Raw genomic sequence first — 24,469 nt, 5'->3', positions numbered from 1 at the left:
CGTGCACAACTTGCAGTTTCTCCATCTTTCCCTGCAGGTTTCTATCTCATCTCCCCATCTGAGTTTGAGAGGTTTTCCCTTTCCTCAAAGTGGCTGGTTGAACCGCGTTGTTTGGTAAAAGAGCCTGAATACACAAGCAACAGCTGTGTGCACGGCACATCCGGCGTGGAGAAGACTCCAGGGAAATCAAAGTACAAATGCATACAGAGTTGCAGTTATCCTAGCCAGCTAGCCACTGAGTTTTGCTCTGAAAGGGTGCCTAACGGCACAGCAACATTCTGCTTCATGTTGCTGTGTCTCTTGTGGAATAGGTCGTTCATACTTGGCCATGGGAGGTTGTGGCAAAGGAGGGATGAGTGCTTACTCTGGGTAGGGTTTAAGCAGGGACTGTCCTGCCACTCTGTGCACAGTTTGACCTTGCTTAAGTTCCTCTGCTCATTTTCCCTTCCTTCCCCACTCGCCCCCAATCTGTTGGTAGGATTTTGAACATCTGCCACCTGGAAGCAGTGTGTTTCAGTTCAAGGTGCTGGTTGTTCCCTTTAAATTCCTAAATGACTTGGGACCAGAATCTGCTCTCCTGCCCGCCCACAAGTCTTCCCATCCCATAAGATCTGCCAGAGTGGCTCCCTTGTATGTGTCCTGTTGCCTTTTGAGGTGCAGATGGCAGTGATGCACTAGCAGGCTTTTTCTGTGGTTGCCTCAGCCTGCAGAATTCCTTGCCATGAAATTTGGCTGGTACCCTCCCTGCCAGTTTTTAAACATTGCCAGCTAATGACATTTTTATCCAAGTAGGTCTTTTTAGAGTGCCTCAAAACTGCTTTATGCCTGTTCTTGTAATGCTGCTCTCATTATCTTTTTAAGATTTTGAAAGTTGATGTTTTAAAATGCTCTTAGTTCTTATAAAAATTACAGCATTGTTAAGCCAGTCCTGAATCTTTTCAGAAAAGGTTGGGTTAAAATAAATAAATGACCTTTGTCCTCATTGAAAAAAGTGGTGGAGTTTATATGTCCTATTTATAAACCGCCTAACATAGATCTCTAGGCAGTGCACAACCCTTTAAAAGTACAGCAAAAATAAAAGTCAAAATTAGTTTTGTTTTAAAATTTAAATAATAAAACCAGTTTAAAAATAATTTTAACAAAAAGCCTGAGAAGGCAGCCAGAGATGGAGAAGCTCTTATTGACAGGGAGTGCCAAAGCCCTGGGGCAGCCATAGATAAGGCCTGGTTTTGTGCCACCACCAAACAGCCCGTGGTAACTGTAACTGGACACCGCCCCCGTGCCATGATTTTGGTAGGGGTGGGGTTTGTGATTGAGAAGGCATGCTCTACTATCCATACTGGTCCTGAGATTTCTGCAGCAGTTCAAGTAACCACAACAAAAATGTCCATCTGGCTTTGTGATCAGTTTTTTTGTCTGGTGAGGTGGACAGAAGCAGCAAAACAAACTGAGTGCCCTAAGAAATGTCCCATCCCTGGTTGACCTCAAAAATGATTGCCCAGTTTTTGCTGAGGTAGTAAACCTATGTTTAGGGTCTCTGCTTAGACCTCCCCCTGTCCTACTAGTTCTCTTTGTGCAGGGAAAACATTTTCATGGAAGCAGAGGCTCTCGTACCCCTGGACTTCTGGGCCTCCACAGCCCCTGTGGGGCCCCCAAATCCTCTTTAGTCTGTCGGGGGGGGGGCGGCCAAGCATGGTGATTAATGTGCAGGGGAGGCAAGTCTCCAAAGGCCTTTAGGTCCAGGCTCCAAAATTACCTAGGTGCACCTCTGCATGGAAGAAAGTCAAAGGAGCCCTACCCTAACCCTAACCCTAACCCTAACCCTAACCCCTAAGGGCTCTCCTGAAAGCCAAAAATGAACTCAAACTAGATTTCTGCCAGGAGTGCATTCTACAGCCCAGGAGCAGCTACAGAGAAGGCACGCCTCTGAGTTGCCACCAGACGTACCGATGGTAACTGGAGACGGACCTCCTCAGATTGCCTTAACGTGTAGTAGGGATCATGCAGAAGAAGGCGCTCTCTAAGGTAACCCAGACCTAAGTCGTTCAGGGCTTTAAAGGTAATAACCAGCACTTTGTATTTTGCCTGGAAACATATCGGCAGCCAGCGCAACTGTTTTAAAACAGGCATAATATGGGCTCTCCAGGTTACCCCAGACCCCAGTCTGGCTACCGTATTTGGAACTAACTGATGTTTCCAAACTACATACAAAGGCAGCCCAACATAGAGCACAGTGCCGTAGTCAAACCTGAAGGTTATCAGCTGATATGCTACTGTTTTGAGGTTGTCCTCTTCAAGGAATGGATGCAGCTGTTGAATCAGCTGAAGCTGGTAGAAAGCTTTGGCTTTCTCCTGGTCATAGCCTCCACCTGAGATACTAGGTTGAGGCCTGGGTCTATGAGTACCCCCAAGCTGTGTGCCTGTTCCTTCCGGGAAAGTGTAACCCCGTCCAGCACAGGAAGATCTATCATTCCTCAAATTCTGAGCCCCTATAATGAGCACCTCCATCTTGCTTGGATTCAGTTTCAATTTGCTATCCCTCATCCAACCCGTTACTGCCTATAGGCAGGCATTTAGGAAATGGATGCCATTTCCTGATAAGGATGACATGAAGAAGTAGATTTGGGTGTCATCAGCATACTGATAACACCCAGCACCAAATCTCCTGATGACCTCACCCAGCAGTTCCATGTAGATATTAAAAAGCATTAGTGATGGAACGGAGCCCTGAAAGACTCCATATAACAGCTTCTGTTTTGAGGAGCAACTGTCACCAAGCTCCACCATCCAAGAGATAGGAGTGGAACCACGGCAAAGCAGTGCCCGCTATCCCCAACTCCCCCTGGTGATCCAGAAGGATACCATGGTCGATGGTATCAAACACCGCCAAGAGATCCAAAATAACCAGCAGAGTCACACTCTCTCTGTCGATTCCCTGGTAAAGGTCATCCATCAGGCTGACCAAGGCTGTGCTAGATCGAAACAGCCAAGTCAGACAAGGGTCCAGAGAACAAGTGGTAGGCCACACCGCCCCAAGCAGCTTGTCTGCATTCTCAAGAATCACAGATTGAAACTGATCTAATCTAACACTGCAAGAGGAATTGCTGGACACATACCCCCCCCCCCCGCACACATAGACTTTGCAGAAATAGTGGAGTCCAAGTTGGGCCGAATACAGGAGATTTTGTCTGCAATGAACCCATTGAAAGTGTCACAGCAGAACAACATTTCTGGGGACTGATTTAAGACCGAGGGAGCAGAAATTAAAACTGCTCATAACCCGAGATAGCTCTGCTGAACGCAAACCTGCAGACGCAATGTGTGCAGACCAAAATCTTTTTTTGCTGCACTCACTGCCACCGCATAATCCTTCAAATGGGTTCTATGCTGTGTCCTGTCAAATCTGAGTCAAGTTCACCACCTTTTCCAGTCGCCTGTCCTGCTTCAGCCCTCGCAGCTCCTCAATATACCAAAGGGCCATTTTTGAAGCAGGTCGGAAGGGACGCTTGGGAGCAATCATGTCTACAGCCCTGGTGAGTTCCCTGTTCCAGGTTCCCAGCAGGGTATCGACAGAATCACTGGCAGCACCAACATTAAAACTCTCCAAGGCTTTTTGGAATCTTACAGGATCCAGCAGCCTTTTCGGGTGGACCATCCTAATAGGTCCACCATCCCCGCAGGGGTGGATTGTGGCTGTGAAACCCACCTTAACCAGGTCGTGGTCCGTCCATGACAATATGGAAGCCACAGGATCCCCCACCAATGGAACACACACACACACACTGGCACCATTCCTCCCAAGGGAGCCCAAAACATATACCTGCAAAGAGGCCTGACACAGCCCAATAGAAATGGAGAACCAGCAAATTCCAGCCCAAACCTCCCACCCCACCATGATATAACCTTCCACCAGACCTCAATCCTGCCCCGAAAGCCCGGCACCAAAGGCCACGGCCACCTACAGGCGGACCGCCGGCTTCGCCTCAGGCATGCCTGCTTGGTATAAATGCCTCCCAAGAACCCAGCAGCCCCTCCTCTCACGAGAAGCTCCTGAGCCAAGCGACAGGTGGTGAGTGTCAGGCAGTCTTGGAAGGCAGCCAGCTGGAACAAGACCCCCTTCGTCTGGGCTGGAAGTCGGAGCTGGAGCTTCCAAAAACAAAGGGGGCCCGCTGATAAGAGTCCAAGCAAGGCAGAGGAGCCGACAGAGTTCAAGCCCTCTTATCTTGCCACCCCCCTGCTCGCCTCCCCACCAAGTAAGAACTTGGTGTATGTTTTAAAATGTTCTGTGCATGCTTTTAAAACAAAACAAAACAAAAAAACCCTCGGGGTTTTTTTTAGAGGTAACATGTGCCCTTCAAAGCAGCACAATCAGAATCAACCTAAATTTTTTTCTATGTTGCCTGCAACAGTTTTTAGGTATTCCCTGTACAGATGCTGCAGATTCAGTAATGGCCTAAATAAAATTCAATGTGGTATGGACTTGGGTGTCAACTAGTAGTAGTCTTGGCAGAAATTTTTCTGTGAGCATTGATCTCATTGGTGGTTCCTCCTATCTTCTTCAGCAGGGAATTGGAACGGCATTCTGGTGATCCAGGTGGAGATGGTAAGCAATGCATGAATGAATACAGTTGAGTTGCTGAGATGTGTTCCTCTGCAGGGCACTAGCATCCAGCTTAATGACCACAGTGTGCTGTACATGTTGCTTGTTCACGAAAAGGGTAATGGATGTAAACTTAGGGTGACCCTTTCAGCGAAATGGGCCAGAGCTGGCCAACCTAGATCAATGTTAATCACCTTTTCGTGAATTTATATCAGATGTCTAGTCATTGTGGGTGGCTACATTGCACAACTGCTGTTACGTTAACTGTAGGGCAGTTCCCATGATCAGGAGATGAATCCTACCCACATTTGGGAATTGCGTGCGCTCTCTTTTCTAATCATTAGAGTGAAAAACAAGAAGGTTAGAGGCAGGCAGCATGATCATGTGCTAAGCCCCAGCTGGGTAGGACGGTTTCCCCAGCTACATCATTCCGAAGCTGGGGATGCTTCTAGGTAGGGCTTGTTTGTCCTGCACCGCTGGGGTTTAGCACATGATCAAGCTCCCTGCCTCCATTCATGGTTTTTAACTTAGACTATTGGAAAATGGGAGCGCACACAGATCCCAAACTTGGATAGGACTTGTCTCCGACCCAAGTTCTGATTGTGTGAACTGTCCTTGATGCCTTTTCTGAGAGCAATCCTTGGCAGGGTGGGTTGCTTAAAGATGCCTTTTATCAGTGTAGGATGTACTCCAGAATCTTCAAAATGTGGAACTTTTTTTAAAAAAGAAAATGCATTTGGAGGCTTAGCTGTCTCTTTATTTGAGTTGTCCTTGTCTGCTACTAGCTTTCCTTTCTAGCTTCAACAATAGGAACTTATACTGAGGCATTCTCTATGTGGCAGTCTCTGCTACACAAGAGCAGTGGAGTGGGGAATGTTTGGTACAGTTGTAAATGTTAGCTTAAAATTCAAAAGTGGACTCGTCTATAGGACTGTATCAAGCTCTTTTCTAGGATTAAGAGACTGGTAATGAGGTACCTCATGAGACGCTTGGCTCTCTAATAAGCTCTAGAAACAGGCATGCTAAGCTTAGATTTCCTAATGCTTTCTCTGTTGGCATGGATACATTGGAGCAATGGTTGCTAGATCCTGAGTTTTGTGGGTGGGGTGGGGCAGTTGCACAATGCAATTGCTTGCCTCTAACGTTCTGTGACTTGCCTTTCAGACAGGACACCAGGGAGGCTGATGGAACATGCCCTGCTCAATGATGAGAGTGAGATGTCATAACTTTCTTTTTATTTAGTAGTGGTGGTGAGATGGTCTTGGCCTTGATTTGACGTGTTTCCAGTATTTGACAAACTCTTGTCTACTTTGCACAGGAGCCTATTGGTGCCTGTTCATTGCTCTACAGTGCTTAAATAGCATCAGTTTCCAAGTTTGGTGGATACTAAAGGATTGGTTTAAAACCTTAGCTCTGCCAGAGGCTTACAGGCACATTTACACACGTGGACGAATGTGTTGGTACGCCTCCACGAAGACAAACCCACAATTGTCTCTGAAATAACTTGAAACTGACAAAAGTAATTGGCACTCATTGTTCTGCATTTAACAAAAATCAGACTTTGCTTTAGAGTTTTGATGCAACAGAATATTTCAAATAACAACACAAATGAAAACAGCATGGACAATAATGATGGGACCCTTAACCTAATATTTTGTTGCACAACCTTTAGAGGTAATCACTGCAAACAAGCAATTCCTGTAGCTCTCAGTGAGACTTCTGCACCTGTCAACAGGTAGTTTGGCCCACTCTTCCTGAGCAAACTGCTCCAGCTGTGTCAGGTTTGAAGGGTGCCTTCTCCAGACTGCATGTTTCAGTTCTTTCCATAGATGTTCGATAGGATTCAAATCAGGGCTCATAGAAGGCCACTTCAGAATAGTCCCATGTTTTGTTCTTAGCCATTCTTGGGTGCTTTTAGCTGTGTGTTTTGGGTCATTATCCTGTTGGAGGATCCATGACCTGTGACTGAGACAGAGCTTTCTGACACTGGGCAGTATGTTTTGCTCCAGAATGTCTTGAGATGTCATTGTTCCCTGCACAGACTCAAGGCACCCCCCAAACATAACTGAGTCTCCTCCATGTTTCACAGTAGGTATGGTCTTCTTTTCTTTGAAAGCTTCATTTTTTTGTCTGTGGACATAGAGCTGATGTGACTTGCCAAAAAGCTCCAGTTTTGTCTCATCTGTCCAAAGGACATTCTCCCAGAAGCATTGTGGCTTGTCAATATGCATTTTAGCAAATTCCAGTCTGGATTTTTTGTTTTTCTTTCGACAATGGAGTCCTCCTGGGTCTTCTTCCATTGTGCCCGCTATCACTCAAAAAGCGATGGATGGTGCGATCAGACACTGATTGACCTTGACCTTGGAGTTCAGCTTGTATCTCTTTGGAAATTGTCCTTGGCTTTTTGTCTACCATTCTCACTATCCTTCTGCCCATTCTGGGGTTGGTTGTCCTCTTGTGGCCACATCCAGGGAGGTTGGCTACAGTCTCATGGACCTTGAACTACTTAATCATATTTGCAACTGTTGTCACAGGAACATCAAACTGCTTGGTGATGGTCTTATAGCCTTTCCCTTTAACGTGTCTATACTTTTCTTTCTGATCTCCTCCAACAACTTTCTCCTTTGCTTTCTCTGGTCCGTGTTCATTGTGGGACACAGGATGATGCCAAACAGCAGAGTGACTTTTTTTCTCCATTTCAATAGGCTGAATGACTGATTGCACAATCGGAGACATGTGTGATACTAATTAAAGAAAACAGCTAATTTAAAAAGTCACTCTAATCCAGTTATTTATGATCTTTTCTAGGGGTACCAACAAATGTGTCCAGGTCACTTTAGAATATCTTTGTAGAATAAGCAATACTTTATCTCTTTTTGCTTTACTCGATGACATATCAAAGGCATGCAGGTATACATGGGACAATTGCTTTTCATTTAATCACTTTTCAGGAGGCATAAAACACTTTTTTAAAAATGAGCTGTAAGGGTACCAACAAATTTGTCCACGTGTGTATGTCTCAAATTTTGCATCTGTAAAACAGGAACAATGCTGACCTATCTCAAAAGATTGTTGGAGAGCAAACATGAAGATTGTAAAGTGCTCTGCAAATCAAAACCTATATATATTCATGGGGTGGTTATTGTGTTGACACCTGTGCAGTGTTCATGCTCTTGAAGGAAGAGGTGGCCTCAAATGATTAAAACTAAAACCTGTAGTCTGGTGATGTGACCAACTAGGCATTGGATAGCTAAAGAAATAGCCTGCATGTGTTGCCTTTAGTTTAAGGTGAACCACTGTGCAGATCTGCTACTGTGGCATCACAAATGCTGCTTTGCAGGAGTTTGCTTACATTCAGGCCAAAGTTGAGCATTGTATGTACCTCCATAGGTGTACATAACCAGGCTGGGAACTAACGCATGAGGATTATTCCAATTGCTACCCCGTAAAAACTGTGTGAACAGACTCGTAGAGACACTGTGATACAATTCAGTCATATTCATACATTTGTGTACTTGAAAGGGCAACCTATGTGCTCCCTTCACATTATATTCCTTTGTAAACAGCTTTGAGAACTTTTCCATTGCAAAGTGGTATGTAAAAATGGTCTTCACCATGGAAGGCTATTAGGAAAACTAGCTAAACTTCAAAAACCTACAATAAATTGAGAGGTATAAAATAAGCAATTTCCTTTCTTGTTCAAACTCTCCTTGAAATTTGCAAGCTGCTATGCTGCACTGGTGGGCAAAACAACCAAAATTTTTGCAGCGTTGAAATCTATATATCCAAGTTTGGGGTCACTCTTGGCATGTTGTAAAGACCTTGGGAATTCTTTAATTAAAGGATGAAATAAAACTATTATTATAATTAACAAAAAATATATATAATTAGCCTCTCAATAGTTATGACTCTGATTTTAAATTGTGTTAAACGCATTCAGGATAGAAATCTGGTATCTTAGATGCACCCTCCATTACGAACTAGCCCCATAAAGCTTAGCAGTCATGTAGAGATGGCTAAGAATCTGTCATGAGTTTTGGAAGTTATAAATATGAAGACATTCCAAAGTGAGGGGAAGTGGAAGTAAAAATGGTTCATTAATCACTAATGCTGAAACGGATGCCTATCTTCTTCTTCTTCCAGAAGTTCTGAAGGAAATCCAGAGCACTCTGGAGGGAGGACGACTGTGAGTACCTACAGTCAGGCTTCCATTCCTTCTGTTGGGGTTGGTGAGAGAAAAGAGGAGACACAGGGAAGCCCTGGAAATGCCTTGTTGAACTGCTGCAGTGTGTCAGGGGATTTCTTTGTACTAGCTGAACCCGCACAGAGCATCCGTGCGCTAGGACTTTGTCTCTTTCCTTGCCCCCCCACCACAGCCCCTGCTTTATTGCTGAGGGTCAGCCATCCACTTTCAGCAATCCCCTCCCTGCCGCTCACTTCACCACCTCCCCACCACTCGCTCACTCACTCACCCCCTCCCTGCCGCTCACTCGCTCACTCACTCACTCCCTGGTTGCTCATTCACTTGCCCCTTCCCCTCAGCTCACTCACACGCTCGCCCCCTCCCCGCTGCTCACTCACTTGCTTGCCCCACCTGCTTGCTCGTCCCCTCCTTCCTCACCCCCACCCGCTCGCTCACTCGCCCCCCTCCTCTTCCCTATCTGCATATGGAATCCCCACTGCCCAGTACTTCTGCTCTGTTACCTCCGATTGGTAAAGCACTGTGTGGGCAGGGCTTGTCACGTAGCACCTTAGCATATTATATAGATAGATTCTCAGTCTTCTAATCTTCTCTTAGAATTGTCCCAACATGGAACATAATTGATCTTGTAGTTCTGGAAGCATAACTTTGGATGCTTTTATAACTTGTGATGTGGTGGGGGTGGATTAGAAACTTGTGGGATTCAAATTAAGGTCTTCTCAGCCAACTTGGGTTAGAAATGCACATTATCCCTGTTCTAAGAATAGTCCAGGCATTAAATAGTTTTAAGAAGTGTCTTCATTTTTAGGACTTGTGGTGTGCATATCTAATCTGAACTAATGGAAAGTTGGCTGGTGTAGAAGAGGAGGTTGTGTGAACTGGGCACCAGATTAATTTTATAGCACTGGTTCTACAGTTCTTCCTTCATGAAAGAAGATCGTCTTATTCTTACTGGTTGGTATAAAGTTCCATGAAATACTAGTTACAAAACATTAACTGCATTTAGATTTGTTGGGGTAAAGGAAGATGGAAAACTGTTTACAAGCTTATGGAGAATATGAGCAAAAGAGCGTGAGCTGTTTGCTGGTTCCTGATTGACTTAAAGTGATCAGTTCTCTTGTCTTTGCAGGAGTTACGGTGACAGAAATTCAAAGAGAATCCAAGTAGGACACAGACTAAGTAATGGAGGAGGTAGGAAATATCTTGTCTCAAACCACTCACTTACACTAAAGTTTTAACAGACCTGACAGTATATACTTTAAAAGCAAGTCAGAGATGGCAAGGAGATGCTTGTCTCCAAAAAGGAGGTTGTTCACTATAACTGCCCTGAATGTTGGTTAAGTCTGCAGACTTGACACTGTGGAAACAAATGTCTTGTAAGCACAAGTTAGTTGTCCTTGTTTTCATCTATTGGCTTCCCAAGTTATAGGATTGTGGTAGGCTAGGCCACCATGCGAGTGAAGTGGTTCATCCTAAGAGATGTAATCTATTTTAGACCAAATGGCTTCTTTGTTGATAGAGCAGCTTGTTCTCACACATCTAGGTGGGCTACAGCCCTAGTCCCTGTGGGGTAAGCAAAGAGGAAGGTGTCACAAGGCATAGCTTTTGCAGTGGTGCTTCACACAAGCAAATTAAGACTTAACAAAGCCCTGTTTGGCCATGTTGAGGGTGACTGACATCTAGGGATGTGCACGGAACCGGCGGGGCCGGTTTGGCGGGTGTGGGTGCATCCCCCCCCCCATTTCCCCCTCCAGTGTGCGAGTCCTTAAGAGCCCGTCGGGGCAGTAGTGTACCTCTCTGCTGCCCCATGCCACCGTTTACCAGATGTGCCTGGAACTAGGAATGTTGACTGCACGTGTACGTCTCACATGTCTCACACATGCGAGTGTGATGTGCACGTGCGAGCAACGCACACAGTAACCGTTCCTGCTTCCGGGTACATCCAGTAAACGGCAGCACGGGGCGGCAGGGAGCTACACTGCTGCCCCAATGAGCTCTTAAGGACTCGCGCGCTGGCAGGGGAAACGTGGGGGGCGGGGGGAGTAAGTACACTCAATCCACCCACACCCTGCTGTTGAACCTTCGAGCCAGTGAGGGTTCAAACTGGTTTGGCGGCCCATAAAAGGGCCTCTAAACTAGTTCATGCACATCCCTACTGACATCCGGAGCTTTTTTTTTGGCGCCACTTGGGTTTTTGAATATGTGGCATGAAGTGGTTGCAAAGGAAAGCAAAGTGTTGGCTCAATTTCAGCCTTGAAAGAAAATGGCTGTTTGAAGCTTAAGAGAAAACAGCCTATCATCAAGACTTCAATGCTGGGGGGACATCTTTGCTGTGGTGAATGCAGCCTTGTTGCAGTTCCTGACATGGATGATGGCTGCCGCCTAAAATCTTTCTGAGTTCTATCATTCCCATTAACCTCTGCAAAACAAACAGGTCCTAGCAGGGAACCAAAAGGAGGATTTAATCTCCATGGTTCTACCACAACCTTAATTTTTCTCCCTTTTAAAAGAAAGCTACACTTGGGACTGGGCTAAAGTTCACTTCATAAACCAACATGCCTAATAACAGCCTTCTGGCTGACCTAATTCCTTCTCAGGGGGTCACGGCTTAGTTAAGAGCAGGCTTTGCTCTTGCTCTCTGGAGCTCTGCACCAAAAAAGCACTTGTTTTTTTCTGAAAGCAAATTGCCAAAGAATGAAGCCAACCTAAAAAGAGCAGAGACTGGAAGGAGTTGGGCCCAGACTTAGCCTACGGTCAACAATCCACGTGGCAAATTTCCCAGTCCCAACCATATGCTTTAGCAGAACTTGTTGTGCATGTTGAAGACCATAATGTAGTGTTCTCTTGCCCATGCCGACAGTCTCCAAAAATGCAGAATGGGCAAGGAGATACCTGAGGAAGTTCTATTAACAGCTGTACTCTTTCAGGATGTTAAATACCCACACTTTTGCTAGATTGATACATGCACAGCAGAAACTGTGCATGTTGTCCACAGTTCATGTTTGACCTCTAAAGGTAAAGTGTGCCATCGATTTCAACTCCTGGCACCCATAGAGCCCTGTTTTCCTTTGGTAGAATACAGGAGGGGTTTACCATTGCCTCCTCCCGTGCAGTATGAGGTGATGCCTTTCAGCAACTTCCTATATCTCTGCTGCCCAATATAGGTGTTTCCCATAGACTGGGGAACATACCAGCAGGCATTCGAACCGGCAACCTTCTGCTTGTTAGTCAAGCATTTCCCCGCTGTGCCACTAGTGAGGCTTATATATACATTAGAAGTGGGTAATGAAGTAATAGTGTGGTCAGGTTTACCTTTTTGTTCACCCAGGCTTTAAAAAAAATTGTGTTAGCTGTGTATTGTTTTGTTTTGAATGTGTGTGTTCCCCATACATTTGTTCCCAGAGAACAAACATTATGGGGTGGCCAATAAACATTATTATTATATTATTTTACACAGTCAGACAGGTGTTATTGACTGGTTTGTTTTATCCAGACATCGAGTCCTTCCCAAGGACCTGGGATGCCAGAATTTTATTGTCAATGTTGTTGCTGTTGTTATAGATATCGTCGCAGAATATAGGGGGGTTGTTGTTGTTGTTAACTATGCCATTTCCCTCCTCCAGCAGAATGACTGTGCTTGGGCAGTGTCACCATGTCGTCTAGAGTTTGGAAAGAGTGCCATAACACTACTGACTATAGGTCGACCATCCTTGGGAGAGGCATCCACTGATCATGGCCTCAGATTAAATTGCCGGGCTGAGTCTTGCTTTTCCACTCACCTCCTTGTCCTCCGCTGTGCCTCACCTGGAAGTTCTCTTCCCCTCTTGAGTCCTCTGCCTGCACAGAGGCTGGAACAGTTTGCTTGGCCTGTTTTCCCTCCACACCTCTGCATACATTTTTGCAGTTCTTCAGATGTTTGCACAATTTCTTTCCTTTAAAAAAAAAAATTTCTGCTGGGATGGGTTTTAAATTATAAATATTGCTGCCTTGGGTGCAGAGTTTTTAATCCTGTTACCTCTAACTGATTTTTTTTTGTACATCTTTTTTTAAAAAAAAATCAAAATGGGTGTTTGTTTAATAGAGACTTATTTTAGAAGTGGTTGGTTTTTTTTACAATCTTGAATGAAATAATATATGTCACTTTAGATCCCTGTGGCTGCTGTAAACTTTTTTTAAAATGTGGAAATTGCAAGGGTTTTGTCGAAGAACTGTTAAGTGGTTTGGCAGATTCGGGTAGAATCTATTTTTGTAGCTGTTCAAATCAGAAAGCTAATCAGACTCATTTTGATTTGTGTCTGGACACTACATTATCTGTCTTGAAATAAACCAGTACCTTTTTACATGCCTTTATTGTCAAGAAGTGTTCTGTTGCCTCATCTTACCTCCCTTGAAAGTATGGTCGCAACCGCTACTGGAAAATGTCCCTCTTCACTTGGACTGTGCAAATACTTGGATCTAAATATCCAAACCCAAATAACCCACACAGGCCTGGCTTGACTTATTCTTGGGTACTTTCTTCAGAGACCTCAAGATCTGAACCACAGAGCTGGAGAATCTAAGTTATGAAACTAAGGAAAGTACTTAAAAATAAACCGAGATTTATTGTGATGTCCAAACCCACCAATCTCTGCTTACCCTAACTTAGAAAGCATGGACCTGTGTAGAGATGGGTAGAGGAGCATGTGTACTCCTGGGTTTGAGCATGAAGCTTGGCTTCAGCTGAGGTTCTGGTCCCACCCTCTATGAATATGAACCTGCCTATTCTCTTTAAAGTTCTCCATGGCCTTGTTCCACTCTTTTTGACCCTTGTTTTTTGACATCCCAAAGATCTCCATTCTTCCAGCTAAGAATTCTCTTTTGTCTTATGTGCGGAACTCTCTCCCTGAATTTGTTTATGGGTCCACCTCCATTCAGATCCTCTGAGTGGCCCTCAGCTTGAATCTTCATTCCCAACTGCAGCCCACCTTTAACTCTGTGCATTTGCCTGTGTCCCTCCCTACTCTTGCCGCCTCCTCTCTTGGTTTCCCCACTTCCTGTACTAGACTTATAAGCACCTTGATAAGGAGGGACCTGAATATTTTTGTCTATGTAATTCTATAAGATGCTATGTACAGCAGTACAAATGTTTCCTTTTCATTGCCCTGGTGCAAATCACCTAGTTGATGAATGGTGTGGACAGAAAAACATCAGCCCTCTGTTCTGGAAAAAATGGATGTCCCTCTCTGTGCAGGAAATTGTAGGGGAATGGATACCATTGGCATGTGATACTTGGCCATCTCAGACCTAAGAAATATCTCTGGGATACAAGAAGAATTGTGTCTGGAATTTCTCTTTTGCATTGCATTCTTTCAGGACAGTAAAATGTGCTTCCTGAACTCTGTCAAGGGGCTGAAAACTAGGGCAACAAGAATATTCACTAAACTCCACTGGGAAGAATGGGAGCTGTGCAATTGCTAGTCTCCCATTTATTTCAGTAGGCATGTGCAAGAGATGAGGGGATTTTACCTACTTTAAAGCTTCTGTTTTGGGAGGTGGTGAAGGAAATAAGAAATATACTGTATTTTGAAGTTGCTAAGCAATGCGTATAGACCATTCTCTGCTTAAAATTTTAAAAAGACTTTATTTCAAAGATACAAAAATAGTATATTACATTCACTGCTGCAGGTATGATGGCAATATACATATAAAGCTGGGGAAGTGTTCCATTTTTATTTTTTTTAAAAAAACCAACTGGGTAATGGCCAGTCCTAGTACACGCTAGGAATATCTCAGCAAGTGTCCTAGAGGCAGCCTTTGGTATACCTCTTCTTTGGTGGGAGATTGCCATCCTCAGAGATGTTCATGGACCATTTGGTTTTCTCCTTGAAATCTGGTGAGGAAGCAATTCTCTTCATGCTCAGCTGTTGATGCTGTTTTTGCCTCTTCTTGTCTGTTCTTCTAACATCCACACCCCAGGCAGGTGATAAGCATGCTTCCGGTGGGTTAACCTGTCTAGCTCTGGAAGTGACTCTGCGATAGAAAGATTCCACTGTAGAAAGGTCAGCAGGATTGGTCACTGGCATGGTGTCCACTAGGTGACTGTATTCCAGAGGGACAGGGCTTCTTGCACTTTCCTGCACTGGGGGTGATGTCTGTTTCTTCCACACTTCCACATGCATCTTCCTGTTTGGTGGTAGCAATCTTGGCCTCTTCCTCACCGGGCACTCCAGCAGCAGATCTGAAGCACAGATCTGAAGCAGTTCCTCTTCAGCATTCATTTCCAAATTTGGGAGGCTACTAGCCAGTTCTTTGTTGAAAAAGTCCAGTTCTCTTTCACTAGGTGCTGTAGGCAGCTGCTGGGACCAGTGCCCAGTTGTCAATAAATTAGCAGGGCTTGAGTACAGGTGCTCCTGAGAAGCAGGCCCAACTGTCAGGAGGTAAATGGCATTTTCACTGGGCTGCATGGAAGCCCTCTGGATTAAGTGTGATGGTGGATTATCTCTTGTCCACTCCCCCTGGATTGGAGTACTAATGGCTGGCTGATACTGTGGCCCTTGAGGAGACAAGATGGGATGCAGCTTCTCGTTCCGTGCTTGATGAAATTTCTCCCTGCAGTCTGGCCCATCTATGCCACTTGGGCACATGGCTTTCTTATTTGGTATGGCTGCTGTTTCCATATAGGTGTCTGGGATTTAAAGAGTGAGATGGAAGAAAAGTTAACGTTAAGAACTTTCAAATATGCAGTTTTCCAAGGGGTGATGCTGCTTTTGTCCTTTTTCTTTGAATCTCTAATTCAGCTGTAGGAAGAGCTGCAGTGTTGCCAGGCAACTGCAGATTCTAGATCTCACAGGTTTCAAGAAAGCTGCTTGGCCTAAGCCATGACAGCCATAGCAGTTGGGGAGAGGGCCAGGCTTTCCAATGTCATAAGCACTTTGATGTCTGTAACTGCTGCTACACTGGCACACAGTATACTGCTTACATACAGCTTGGCCATCAGTCAGTGCTATGGTTGGCAAGTCTTAAGTATCTGATGTGTGTTCACAATGACACTGCCTCATTGTGCAGAGTGCAGAACTTAGAGCTGTTGCCAATAGCTGTCCTTTGATCACCAAAGGTCAATAGTCAGGTCAATGTTGCTTACCACAGGGTTGTCATTCACAATGGCTTTTCTGGGACGCCTGACACAGCCCATGTTGTTTACTATTTAGGGTTCACCACACTGCAAATCTACATCCCTGGGGGCAACCTTTATAGAAGATACAGATGTGCAGCTTAATGGCTGGTGTACTTGTGTGCTTCTAAATGCAATGTAATGGACAGAGTAATCCATTCTCATCGATATGGACATCTCCATGATAGTTTACATCAGGGGTTCATAACTTGAGTCCCCAAATGTTGTTGGGTTACAACTCCCATCATCCCCAGTCACAATGGCTGATTGTGGCTAGAGTGGTGGAAACTGTAGTCCAACAACATCTGGGGCTCCAAGGATGGGAATCCTTGGCTTAGATAATCTATAAATCAGCCCTGAAAAAGGATTAGAATTTTTCCATTAGGAAGCTGAGGTTTCAATCAAACACACTCACTAGAGAGCAAGTCCCATTGAATTATGTGGGATTTACTTCTGAGTAAACATATGTTTATCTTTATTATGGCCAATGACCAGGAACAGAAAAGAAAAAGGTACAGTTACAGATACACAAGCTATTGTACATTTCTGACCAATATTGTCAAGAGTAAACACGCAAGATTGCATTGTGAGTAGAACTTGGCTTTTATGCTTATGGTCACTAAATGTTACATTTCAAGAAGATGTGTTCTATAATAGCTATTGCCTTAAACCAGAATTTGATCAACCCTCAGAAAAGCTCTTTTGAATGGAAGGTTGTGGAGGTTGCAATGCTTAATACTTAGCAGGGTGAGCAAACTTGGCCTTGCTGAACTACAACTTCCATCATCCCCAGCCACAATAAGTTGTGAGTAGGGAACGATGGGAGTTGTTCAATAGCTAGAGGGCCATGTTTGCCCACCCCTGGCTTAGAGGAAAGGCTTGGTGTCTCCTGGTTTTCATGTTCTAGTCTGAGTTCCACTGTTTGCCTTGGCCATGTTGTATCACCAGCTTTGAAGAGATCTGATCTAATAGCCTTGCAGCCAACATGCTGCTAATTGGTTACATTGGTATTCTAACATTGTAATCCTATAATGCCAGTGTTCTTCACTGCCAAGGCTCAGGAGCCAGTGGCAGTTCCCAACAACCTAAAGTGTGGCTCCCTGTATGTTAGGTCTGTGTTAAACGTTAGCCAAGTACTCTATACACCCCTAGGGCCACAGTGCTATGCTCTGTCCAGTGTCAAAGTGGGATCCCTTTAAGGGAAATGGAACTCTGAAACCATCTTGGAAGGCAAGCACTAGAGCAGGGTTTCTCAACGTGTGGGTCCCCAGATGTAATTGGACTTCAACTCCCATAATCCCCAGCCCCAGTGGCCTTTGGCTGGGGATTATGGGAGTTGAAGTCCAATTACATCTGGGGACCCACACGCTGAGAATCCCTGCACTAGAGCTCTGCTCCATGCAGGCCTTCCGAGATGACACTGGGGCTCAACAAGGCTTCATTTCTCTTTAAAGGGGCCCTTGCACTGCTAGAAAAATTGCAGCACTGCATACTTTTTCAGCATGGTGGGAAATGGGTCTCACGTATTAGAGGAGAACTGGTTTTGTGGTATCAAGCATGACTTGTCCTTTGCCAAGCAGGGCCTGCTCTGGTTGCATATGAATGGGAGACTACATGTGTGAGCACTATAAGAAATTCCCCTTAGGGATGGGGCTACTCTGGGAACAGCATGTCCCAAGTTCCCTCCAAACAAGTCACTCTAGGGATACTGTAAGTTTGTGCTTTCTATCGAGGTGTGTATAGACAACTAGTATCATAACTGCTGTTCGGTGTGCAACATGAGCTCCTTACTCCCAAATAACTGCCCAAATAACATACCAACTGAGCTGCCTGTCCCTTTGACCTCGGGTATATGTGGAGGGGGAAGAGAGAGACTGCTTCCACTGCAACACGATCACTCTCTGGGCTTCGGAAAGTAGCTGACAATTAGGCAACAAAGAGCCAGTGAAATATTAAAGGGAGCAGCTTTCCAACGTGTGTTGCTTAATTGCTCCGGTTTTCTTTTCCTGAACATGAATATTTTATCAAATGCCCTCAGGTTTCCTATGAGGAAGAAGACTGGATACTTTTTTTTTAGTAGACACCTAACTGAAGCAAAGGTGGGTGGGGGGACTAAGATGTTGTTAGTTCTGTGTAAGCTGCTTAGCAAATGGGCTTTCTTTGTCAGCTACTGGAGCGAAAGAGAGAACAATCCTTAACTGCAATTGTGTTTAAATGTGAGATTCTTAGATGAATGGAAAATAGCAAATATGTGTGGAGAAATCTTCCCTGTTGCATGTACAAGTGCAGAGCCAGGTGGAGTCGGGGTGGATGCTAGGAAGAATGTGGGTTGTTTTTTTAAAAAGAGGATTATTAGTCAACTTTTATTTGGTTTGTGAGCTGATTGAAAATCTGAGGCAAAACTGTGAAGCTATTTCCCCCTGCTGAAATAACTAATATCTGTGTTTGTCTCTAAAAGTTGTAGATTTAAAAGCTGTAAAACAATCCTACCCTAGATAAAAGTTTGGGGATGGAATAAATCAAATCCATATGGTAACTGAAGATTTAACTGAATTAATCAGTGCACTATTCAAATTTACTAATATTGTGCCCTCAACTAAGCAGGATGCCGGCTAATTTTTGAAATCTTTCCAGATTCTACCACCTGCCTCCAAACACTATTGCAAGCCTAGCTTCCTCTTTGTTTAATATTAATATTCTTGCCTTTTTTTAGGGTGGGGTTGCTAATTTATCTTCTGGCACAGATTCTGGATCTAGCAGCTGAGTACTATGTGGAAATCCAGCAGCTCTTAACAGCTTGTTTCCTTTTGCTCCTCATCCAGAATGTTACAGAAATACAGGATGCATATGCACAGTTGAGAAATAGTCTGAGGCATTTCCAGGTTGTATGAGATCGTGATCTTGTACATGCAGAAGGGAGGAAAAAAAGTTAACATGCATCTTTTTTGCCACACAGGTAGAGACTGGTAAATTCAGCTTGTATTTGGCTTGCAAATTGTTGCACTTTGGTACGTTTTAGAAAGCATCCCTGTGTGGCAGAAATGTTCTGGAGCTTAGGTAGAATTGTCTGTGGAAAGTCAAGGAGGTAATATTGAAGCTAATATTAAGCAGTTATAAAGGTTTTCTGGAACATTTTACAATGCCCTAAAGTGATTTAAGTGTGATCTAGCATATGTCTAGTAAGCCAAAAATGACACTTTTCTGTATACATCTCTCATGCTTTCCCAATAGCCATACTAGTTTGTTGGGTTTTTCCTATTAAAATACATTAGTGTACTTAGTATGGTTTAAGAGTGCTATTTTCAAAGCTTTACTTGTAATTATGTGTTAAGATATGGCAACTCAACAGCTGAAATTAAGGGGAGAGAAAATCGTCATCTACATTTAACATACTCATTTTAGCAAGCCCAAAGGGCTGTCTGTGCATGAAATAGCGGATTCTGTTGGATTTGGGGTCTGCGCTCAACAAGGGCAGATAAAGTAGGATTCAAATCCTACTTTCACCACACTGCACACTGAGTAGGTCGGGAAAGCCACTTTCTCTCAAACTCCATTCAGTATACATAAAACAACACAAATAGGAGGGCCACAGGGATGTTAAACACCTAGAAACAAATATCCTGCAGTGTTGCTGCTGAAATACAGACCAGTAGCCCTGACCGTCTGTAAAAGTTCTTTAAAAAAACAAAATTTATCCACCTATCACATTTGTATCCTGTTTTTCAGCTAGTGAGCTCAGGAGGTATTTAATTCTCAGAGGAACTTTGTGAGCTGGGTTAAGGCTGCCACCTGAGAGAAGATGACTGGCCCAAGCCCATGTTCCCTCTAAGGTGTGAACATGTGTGCATGCTGACAAGTTTTTTTTATGTCTGCTCTGTTAATTTTAGATTCCACTCAGGCTGAATCGGGAAAGCCTACTCTGCATACACATGCGCACACACTGCCTTGATACTGCCACCCAGAACAAACTCATTGTGCACAGAGATGAAAAAGAGGGACCACTGGCCCAAGCTCCTAGCGAAGTACTTTTCAATAGTCTATAGGCCAAGAGCCTAAAAACTGGTTGATCGGTTCATTTTGCATGAATAAACAGGGTAGTGTGTCTTGGCTAATAATTCTGGTAGGGATTATTATCATAAGCAATCAAACCCTGTTCATTCACTCAAAATGTACTTCTAGCCCCTAAACTACAAAACTTGTTTGAGGAGCAGGAGGAGTGAACCTAGAGGGCGCCTACGATCCTGCCTTCTCCGCTCGACCCCCAACAAGTTCCTTTGACGGTCGAACCCCTTTGGGAGGTGGGGGAAGGACGACGACGACGACAATTGGTGGAGAAACATTACGGAGGGTAGCGGGAGAGAACCGGCCCGTATCAGCAGACAGCTTTTTTCTGACCTCCAATTGAATGGAGGGGGGGGGGCGGGGGCTGGGAGGGTACGCGCGATCCCTTGACTTAATCGGCCAATTGATGAAACCATATTGGTTTATTAATTGCTGGTTTAACTCATTTTAAATCGGCTCCATTCTACCACTCATGGCCTCCGCTTGCTTGCGGCAAGCGGCTATTTTATAACAGCAAAGAGTTATGTTGACTTTTAAACGAACGCATTGCTGACAAATTTTAAATTATTCATTCATTCACGTTTACGCGCAAACCTTATTCAGAGAGACATTCTTTTAAATCTGTTACACACCAAATACCATCTAGGAGTTGGTCGATTCAGGCCTCTTCTCCGAAGGCCTTTGTGAGAGGGGAGCTAGGCACAGAAGCGCTTTAAATCTTCCCTTCGCTGAAAGCAACTCGGGCCAGGCGCTACTACCTGCCTGAGCAGCTCTCCCATCGCCCAGAGTAACTGCCGGAGGAGAGAGTCTTCCAAACAAGATACAGTAACATCTATTGGGGTTGGCCTCAAAGACCCTGGAAGCAAGACCCTGATTCCACTACTCTGGTACGGCCTGCTTGCTTAGTCAAAGGGGTCCGCACTCGAGTGGGGAGGAGACATACCAGCTGTGGGGGCTTCTATGGGTCTGACCAATTCGGGCATCTCCCGTGTTAGAAGCAGAAGCTTATCAGGGTTAAATACCACGCGTTAGCTGTGCGACCCTACAGCGCGCTTGTAGACTGTACAACACCGCTATTTTGTTGATCAATGTGGAAAAGCGGGATAGGCGGTCGATAAATACATAAATGTTTGCACAGAAGTTCCACGAGGCTCGAAGGGCCTTGCTCCTTGGAAGTCATGTTTGGATTGCAGCCTAGAACTTTAGTAGCTGGAATAAGGCATAAAAAGGTATGCATAGCCTTCTCTGCTCCATCCCCCTTTCCTCGGACAAATCCCATTTTAGCCGAGGGAAGAAGTAGCCACTTGCCGTACCTCGCTCTCCTGCTCCATTCCCCTGTGCTGATTGCCTCCCACACCAGCTCCAATCTGCCCCTCTAATCCGGATGAGAAACTTGTGACCAAGGGCACTGCCCCTTCTAGGTACAATGCCGGGCTTACTATACACTGAATCGTAGCAGGATAATATTTGAACCCAAAGCACATCGGGCAACAACGCCACTTCTAATACACAGAAGAAGACGACAGGACCCGGCTGTGCTAATTGCAAGTGCAACAACGCGAATAAAAATGGCCAAGGTGGCGGGCGGCGTCCAGGACCCACGGCTTGTTAAGAACTAGTCCTCTTTTCCTTTGCTCTTCCAGTTGCCTTTACGTTTCAATGTCTGGATTTCGAAAATACACTGTTGGGCCACACATAAAAAGGTTGCAAATAAAACTGACGAAAAACTAGGGAGAGAGCGGTCTCTGTATTCTAGAAGTGTTAACTTGCTCCAGGTGACTGCGTTTTAAACGCGCTGGGGCATGGGAGGAGGGAAAGCCCTTTCCTCATTTTCTCTCTCCTTTTAATTAAGTAATTAAAGGCGACCATAAAATAGCGAACTAACCTTTTGCTCCTCAGACGCCTTGGTGGAACGATGATGGCGAGAACTACATCCACCTGGCTGGGAAGAGATTGGAGGAATGTCACACACACCCAACACACACACACACCCCGACCCCTCCCCACCCCACGCACCCGGACCCCTCCCCCAGGTGTAAGAGGATGTTGGCAAAATGGTTTCGCCAGGAGAAGCGCAAGCAAAACCGGCACCACCCAGCAGGGCGCAGGCAACGAGTGGTAGCACCGTTGCTCCTTCTGAAGCACTTAGGCCTTGTGTTAATAATCCTAATCGTGGCGTTTTGGGGTCATGACTTTTTTATTGACCCCCTATCACGCCAATGTTATTCAGGGAGCGCAGCGCAACGCGGGCATGGCCTGGAGAAGTTGGTCGCGTGCCCCTAGCCCCGCTTTATCTGGGGCGAAAAACTTCAGGATTCCGATTTGCATCATAAGAAGGGCATCGCCAGGGTGCGACTACTTCTGCTTTCAGTTCTTCCAAAGCGGGGGGGGGGCAATGTTTTGTTTTGAATGCAAGCATTTTGGGGTTTTGCTTTTCTACACCAGGTTTTAACTGCTCGTCGTCATCGTGTCCATAAATCAAAGGAAAGGTCACCCGGAAAGGCTGCGAAGGCTTCCGGCTCTCCTACGCAAAATGGAATATGCAACTTTTTAAAACTTTATTTTAAAAACTGATCAGTTTTGATTTTACATGCTGTATTAATTTCTCAGCCGTTTTCCCCAATGGGGTTGTTAGCCCTCCGGGAATATCGGCACCAATCTCCAGGTGACTATTGCAAGCAGTCCTGGAGATTGTAATGGCATTGATATGGTGAAAATACTGAGTGGGATAAATATCCAGAAAAAGCTTCGGTGAGAATTGGCAACCCTATTTTCTAAAAGTAATTGAACTGAAATTCGATTATGAAGAAGTGCGATAAAGCACACTTACATTATATAGAAACAAATTCAAAAATTTACTTGGAAACTGGAATACTGCATTTTAAAACATGGCACACAGTAGCAAACATTTCCTTATATTGTGTACATTTTGAGGGGAAATGTAGATACTTAAAACTGTTAACATACTAACTTGAGCATGACAAAAGAGCTGCATGTTATGGATAAATGAATGGATAGACTGATGCAGATACTCACATGTGCGCTTACATTTCCCAGGGATAACTTTTTTGGGGGGGGGAGTTAATTGCAACTTTGAAACAGACCAATTTGACTGATATTTTATCCATATATCAATTTTAGCAACAAAATGATGTTCCATGGAAAAAACTAGCAATGAAAATTTTCTATTACAGAAAGGAAAGGGAAAGTGTGGAATGACAAAGTCAAGCCAGTTGCAAGGAAAATCAAAATTAAAAAATAACAATAACAAGAAAGTGCCTAATGGTGCAGTGAGGAAATGACTTGACTAGCAAGCCAGAAGTTGCCAGTTGGAATCCCCGCTGATATGTTTCCCAGACTATGGAAAGCAGTGGCATATCAGGCAGCGGTGATACAGGGAGATGCTGAAAGGCACCATCTCATACTGTGTGGGAGATGGCAATGGTAAACCTCTCCTGTCTTCTATCAAAGACAACCACAGGGGCTCTGTGGTCGCCGGGAGTCGACACTGACTCAACGGCACACTTCACCTAGTCTGCAGGAAGAGAGGAAGAGGCAGTGTAGATTTCAAGCAAGAGATCTGGCATCTCATCCATGGGGTTCTAAGCAGAAACATGGTAGCAAGACTGGAGTGGGCCCTGGGACAAAAAGTAAAGATGGGCCCCTAAGGGTGCCCCCCACCTCCACCTACTGTCTCTGCTGCAGAAGAACTGCAAGGACATGGTGGAAAACAAAACATTCTCGGCATGCCTGTTCTCTTGCTCCTATGCACACACACTCCTCATACACTGACCCTTGTGTGTGTGTATTCCCCTGGCTCAGAAACATTTTTTTAGCATATATACCTACTACAATCGCTTCATCTATTCATACATCAACAACACTTGGGAGAGAGTGAAGAGTGAGCTGTCATCAACTTGTGCCCCCCCCCCGGCTCAGAGAAATGTTTCCCTCCCTTGTTCAATTGTAGTTACACCCTGATTCCAAAGTATCTGGGTGACAGCCTGGCTGCCACCAGGGCTCCAAATGGTGTGTGTGCCCTGGACCTGCCACAAACCAGGGAGCAGGTGGGGTGGGGGTGAACACAAAGGCAGGCACTCAGCTTGGCATCTCCAGGACATATTGGGCAGTAGACTGTCTACCAGCAGTCTCACTTCCGGAAGCACACTGGAGTCTGGGTGCTCAGTTATATTATTATTATTTTATCATTTTTATTATTACATTTTGTATCCCGCTCTTCCTCCAAGGAGCTCAGAGCAGTGTCCTACATGCTTATGTTTCTCTTGAGACTCAAAGAAGAAAACAAAGGCAAGGGGACATCTGAGTGGGGAGCTTCCAAGTTCACCAAAGAAGACAGAAGTATGTAATGTTAATAACTTCTTACTGAGAATCAAGGAGTTGAGTGGTGAGTTGGCACTACCAGGCCAAAATGCAAAAATGATGGGACCCTAGGTAT

The 24,469-nt window shown here is 44.8% G+C and overlaps 2 protein-coding genes across 13 annotated transcripts in view; one reads left to right on the top strand and one right to left on the bottom strand.

The window, feature by feature from the left end:
• Positions 1-13,146, top strand: part of LLGL2 (LLGL scribble cell polarity complex component 2) — a 99,917-nt gene extending 86,771 nt beyond the window's left edge. For 9 of the 11 annotated variants that reach the window (XM_053292996.1, XM_053292995.1, XM_053292997.1 and 6 more), the window contains 6 exons: positions 38-191; positions 4,563-4,603; positions 5,765-5,812; positions 8,744-8,786; positions 9,931-9,992; positions 12,425-13,146. In XM_053292996.1, the coding sequence (XP_053148971.1) occupies positions 38-191; positions 4,563-4,603; positions 5,765-5,812; positions 8,744-8,786; positions 9,931-9,992; positions 12,425-12,432 (356 nt within the window). In that variant the 3' untranslated portion in view covers positions 12,433-13,146. The remainder of the gene's footprint in view (positions 1-37; positions 192-4,562; positions 4,604-5,764; positions 5,813-8,743; positions 8,787-9,930; positions 9,993-12,424) is intronic. The other 2 variants (XM_053293002.1, XM_053293003.1) reach the window with 2 other exon arrangements.
• Positions 13,147-14,478: 1,332 nt separating this feature from the next.
• LOC128346764 (uncharacterized) lies at positions 14,479-21,972 on the bottom strand. Of its 2 annotated transcripts, none has more exons than XM_053300406.1 (2): positions 21,899-21,972; positions 14,479-15,465 (listed from the first exon to the last, which is right to left on the bottom strand). In XM_053300406.1, exon 2 carries the CDS (start codon positions 15,455-15,457, stop codon positions 14,582-14,584), a length of 876 nt encoding a protein of 291 aa, XP_053156381.1. In that variant the 5' UTR covers positions 15,458-15,465; positions 21,899-21,972; the 3' UTR covers positions 14,479-14,581. The 2 variants fall into 2 exon arrangements, with proteins under 2 accessions (XP_053156381.1, XP_053156380.1); XM_053300405.1 differs by lacking the exon at positions 21,899-21,972 and adding an exon at positions 20,646-21,000.
• Between the last annotated feature and the right edge of the window lie 2,497 nt (positions 21,973-24,469).

Source organism: Hemicordylus capensis, chromosome 2 (genome assembly GCF_027244095.1).
Source record: "Hemicordylus capensis ecotype Gifberg chromosome 2, rHemCap1.1.pri, whole genome shotgun sequence".
In the NCBI taxonomy this organism is placed as follows: domain Eukaryota; kingdom Metazoa; phylum Chordata; class Lepidosauria; order Squamata; family Cordylidae; genus Hemicordylus; species Hemicordylus capensis.
This window is presented reverse-complemented; position numbering and strand designations above follow the sequence as displayed.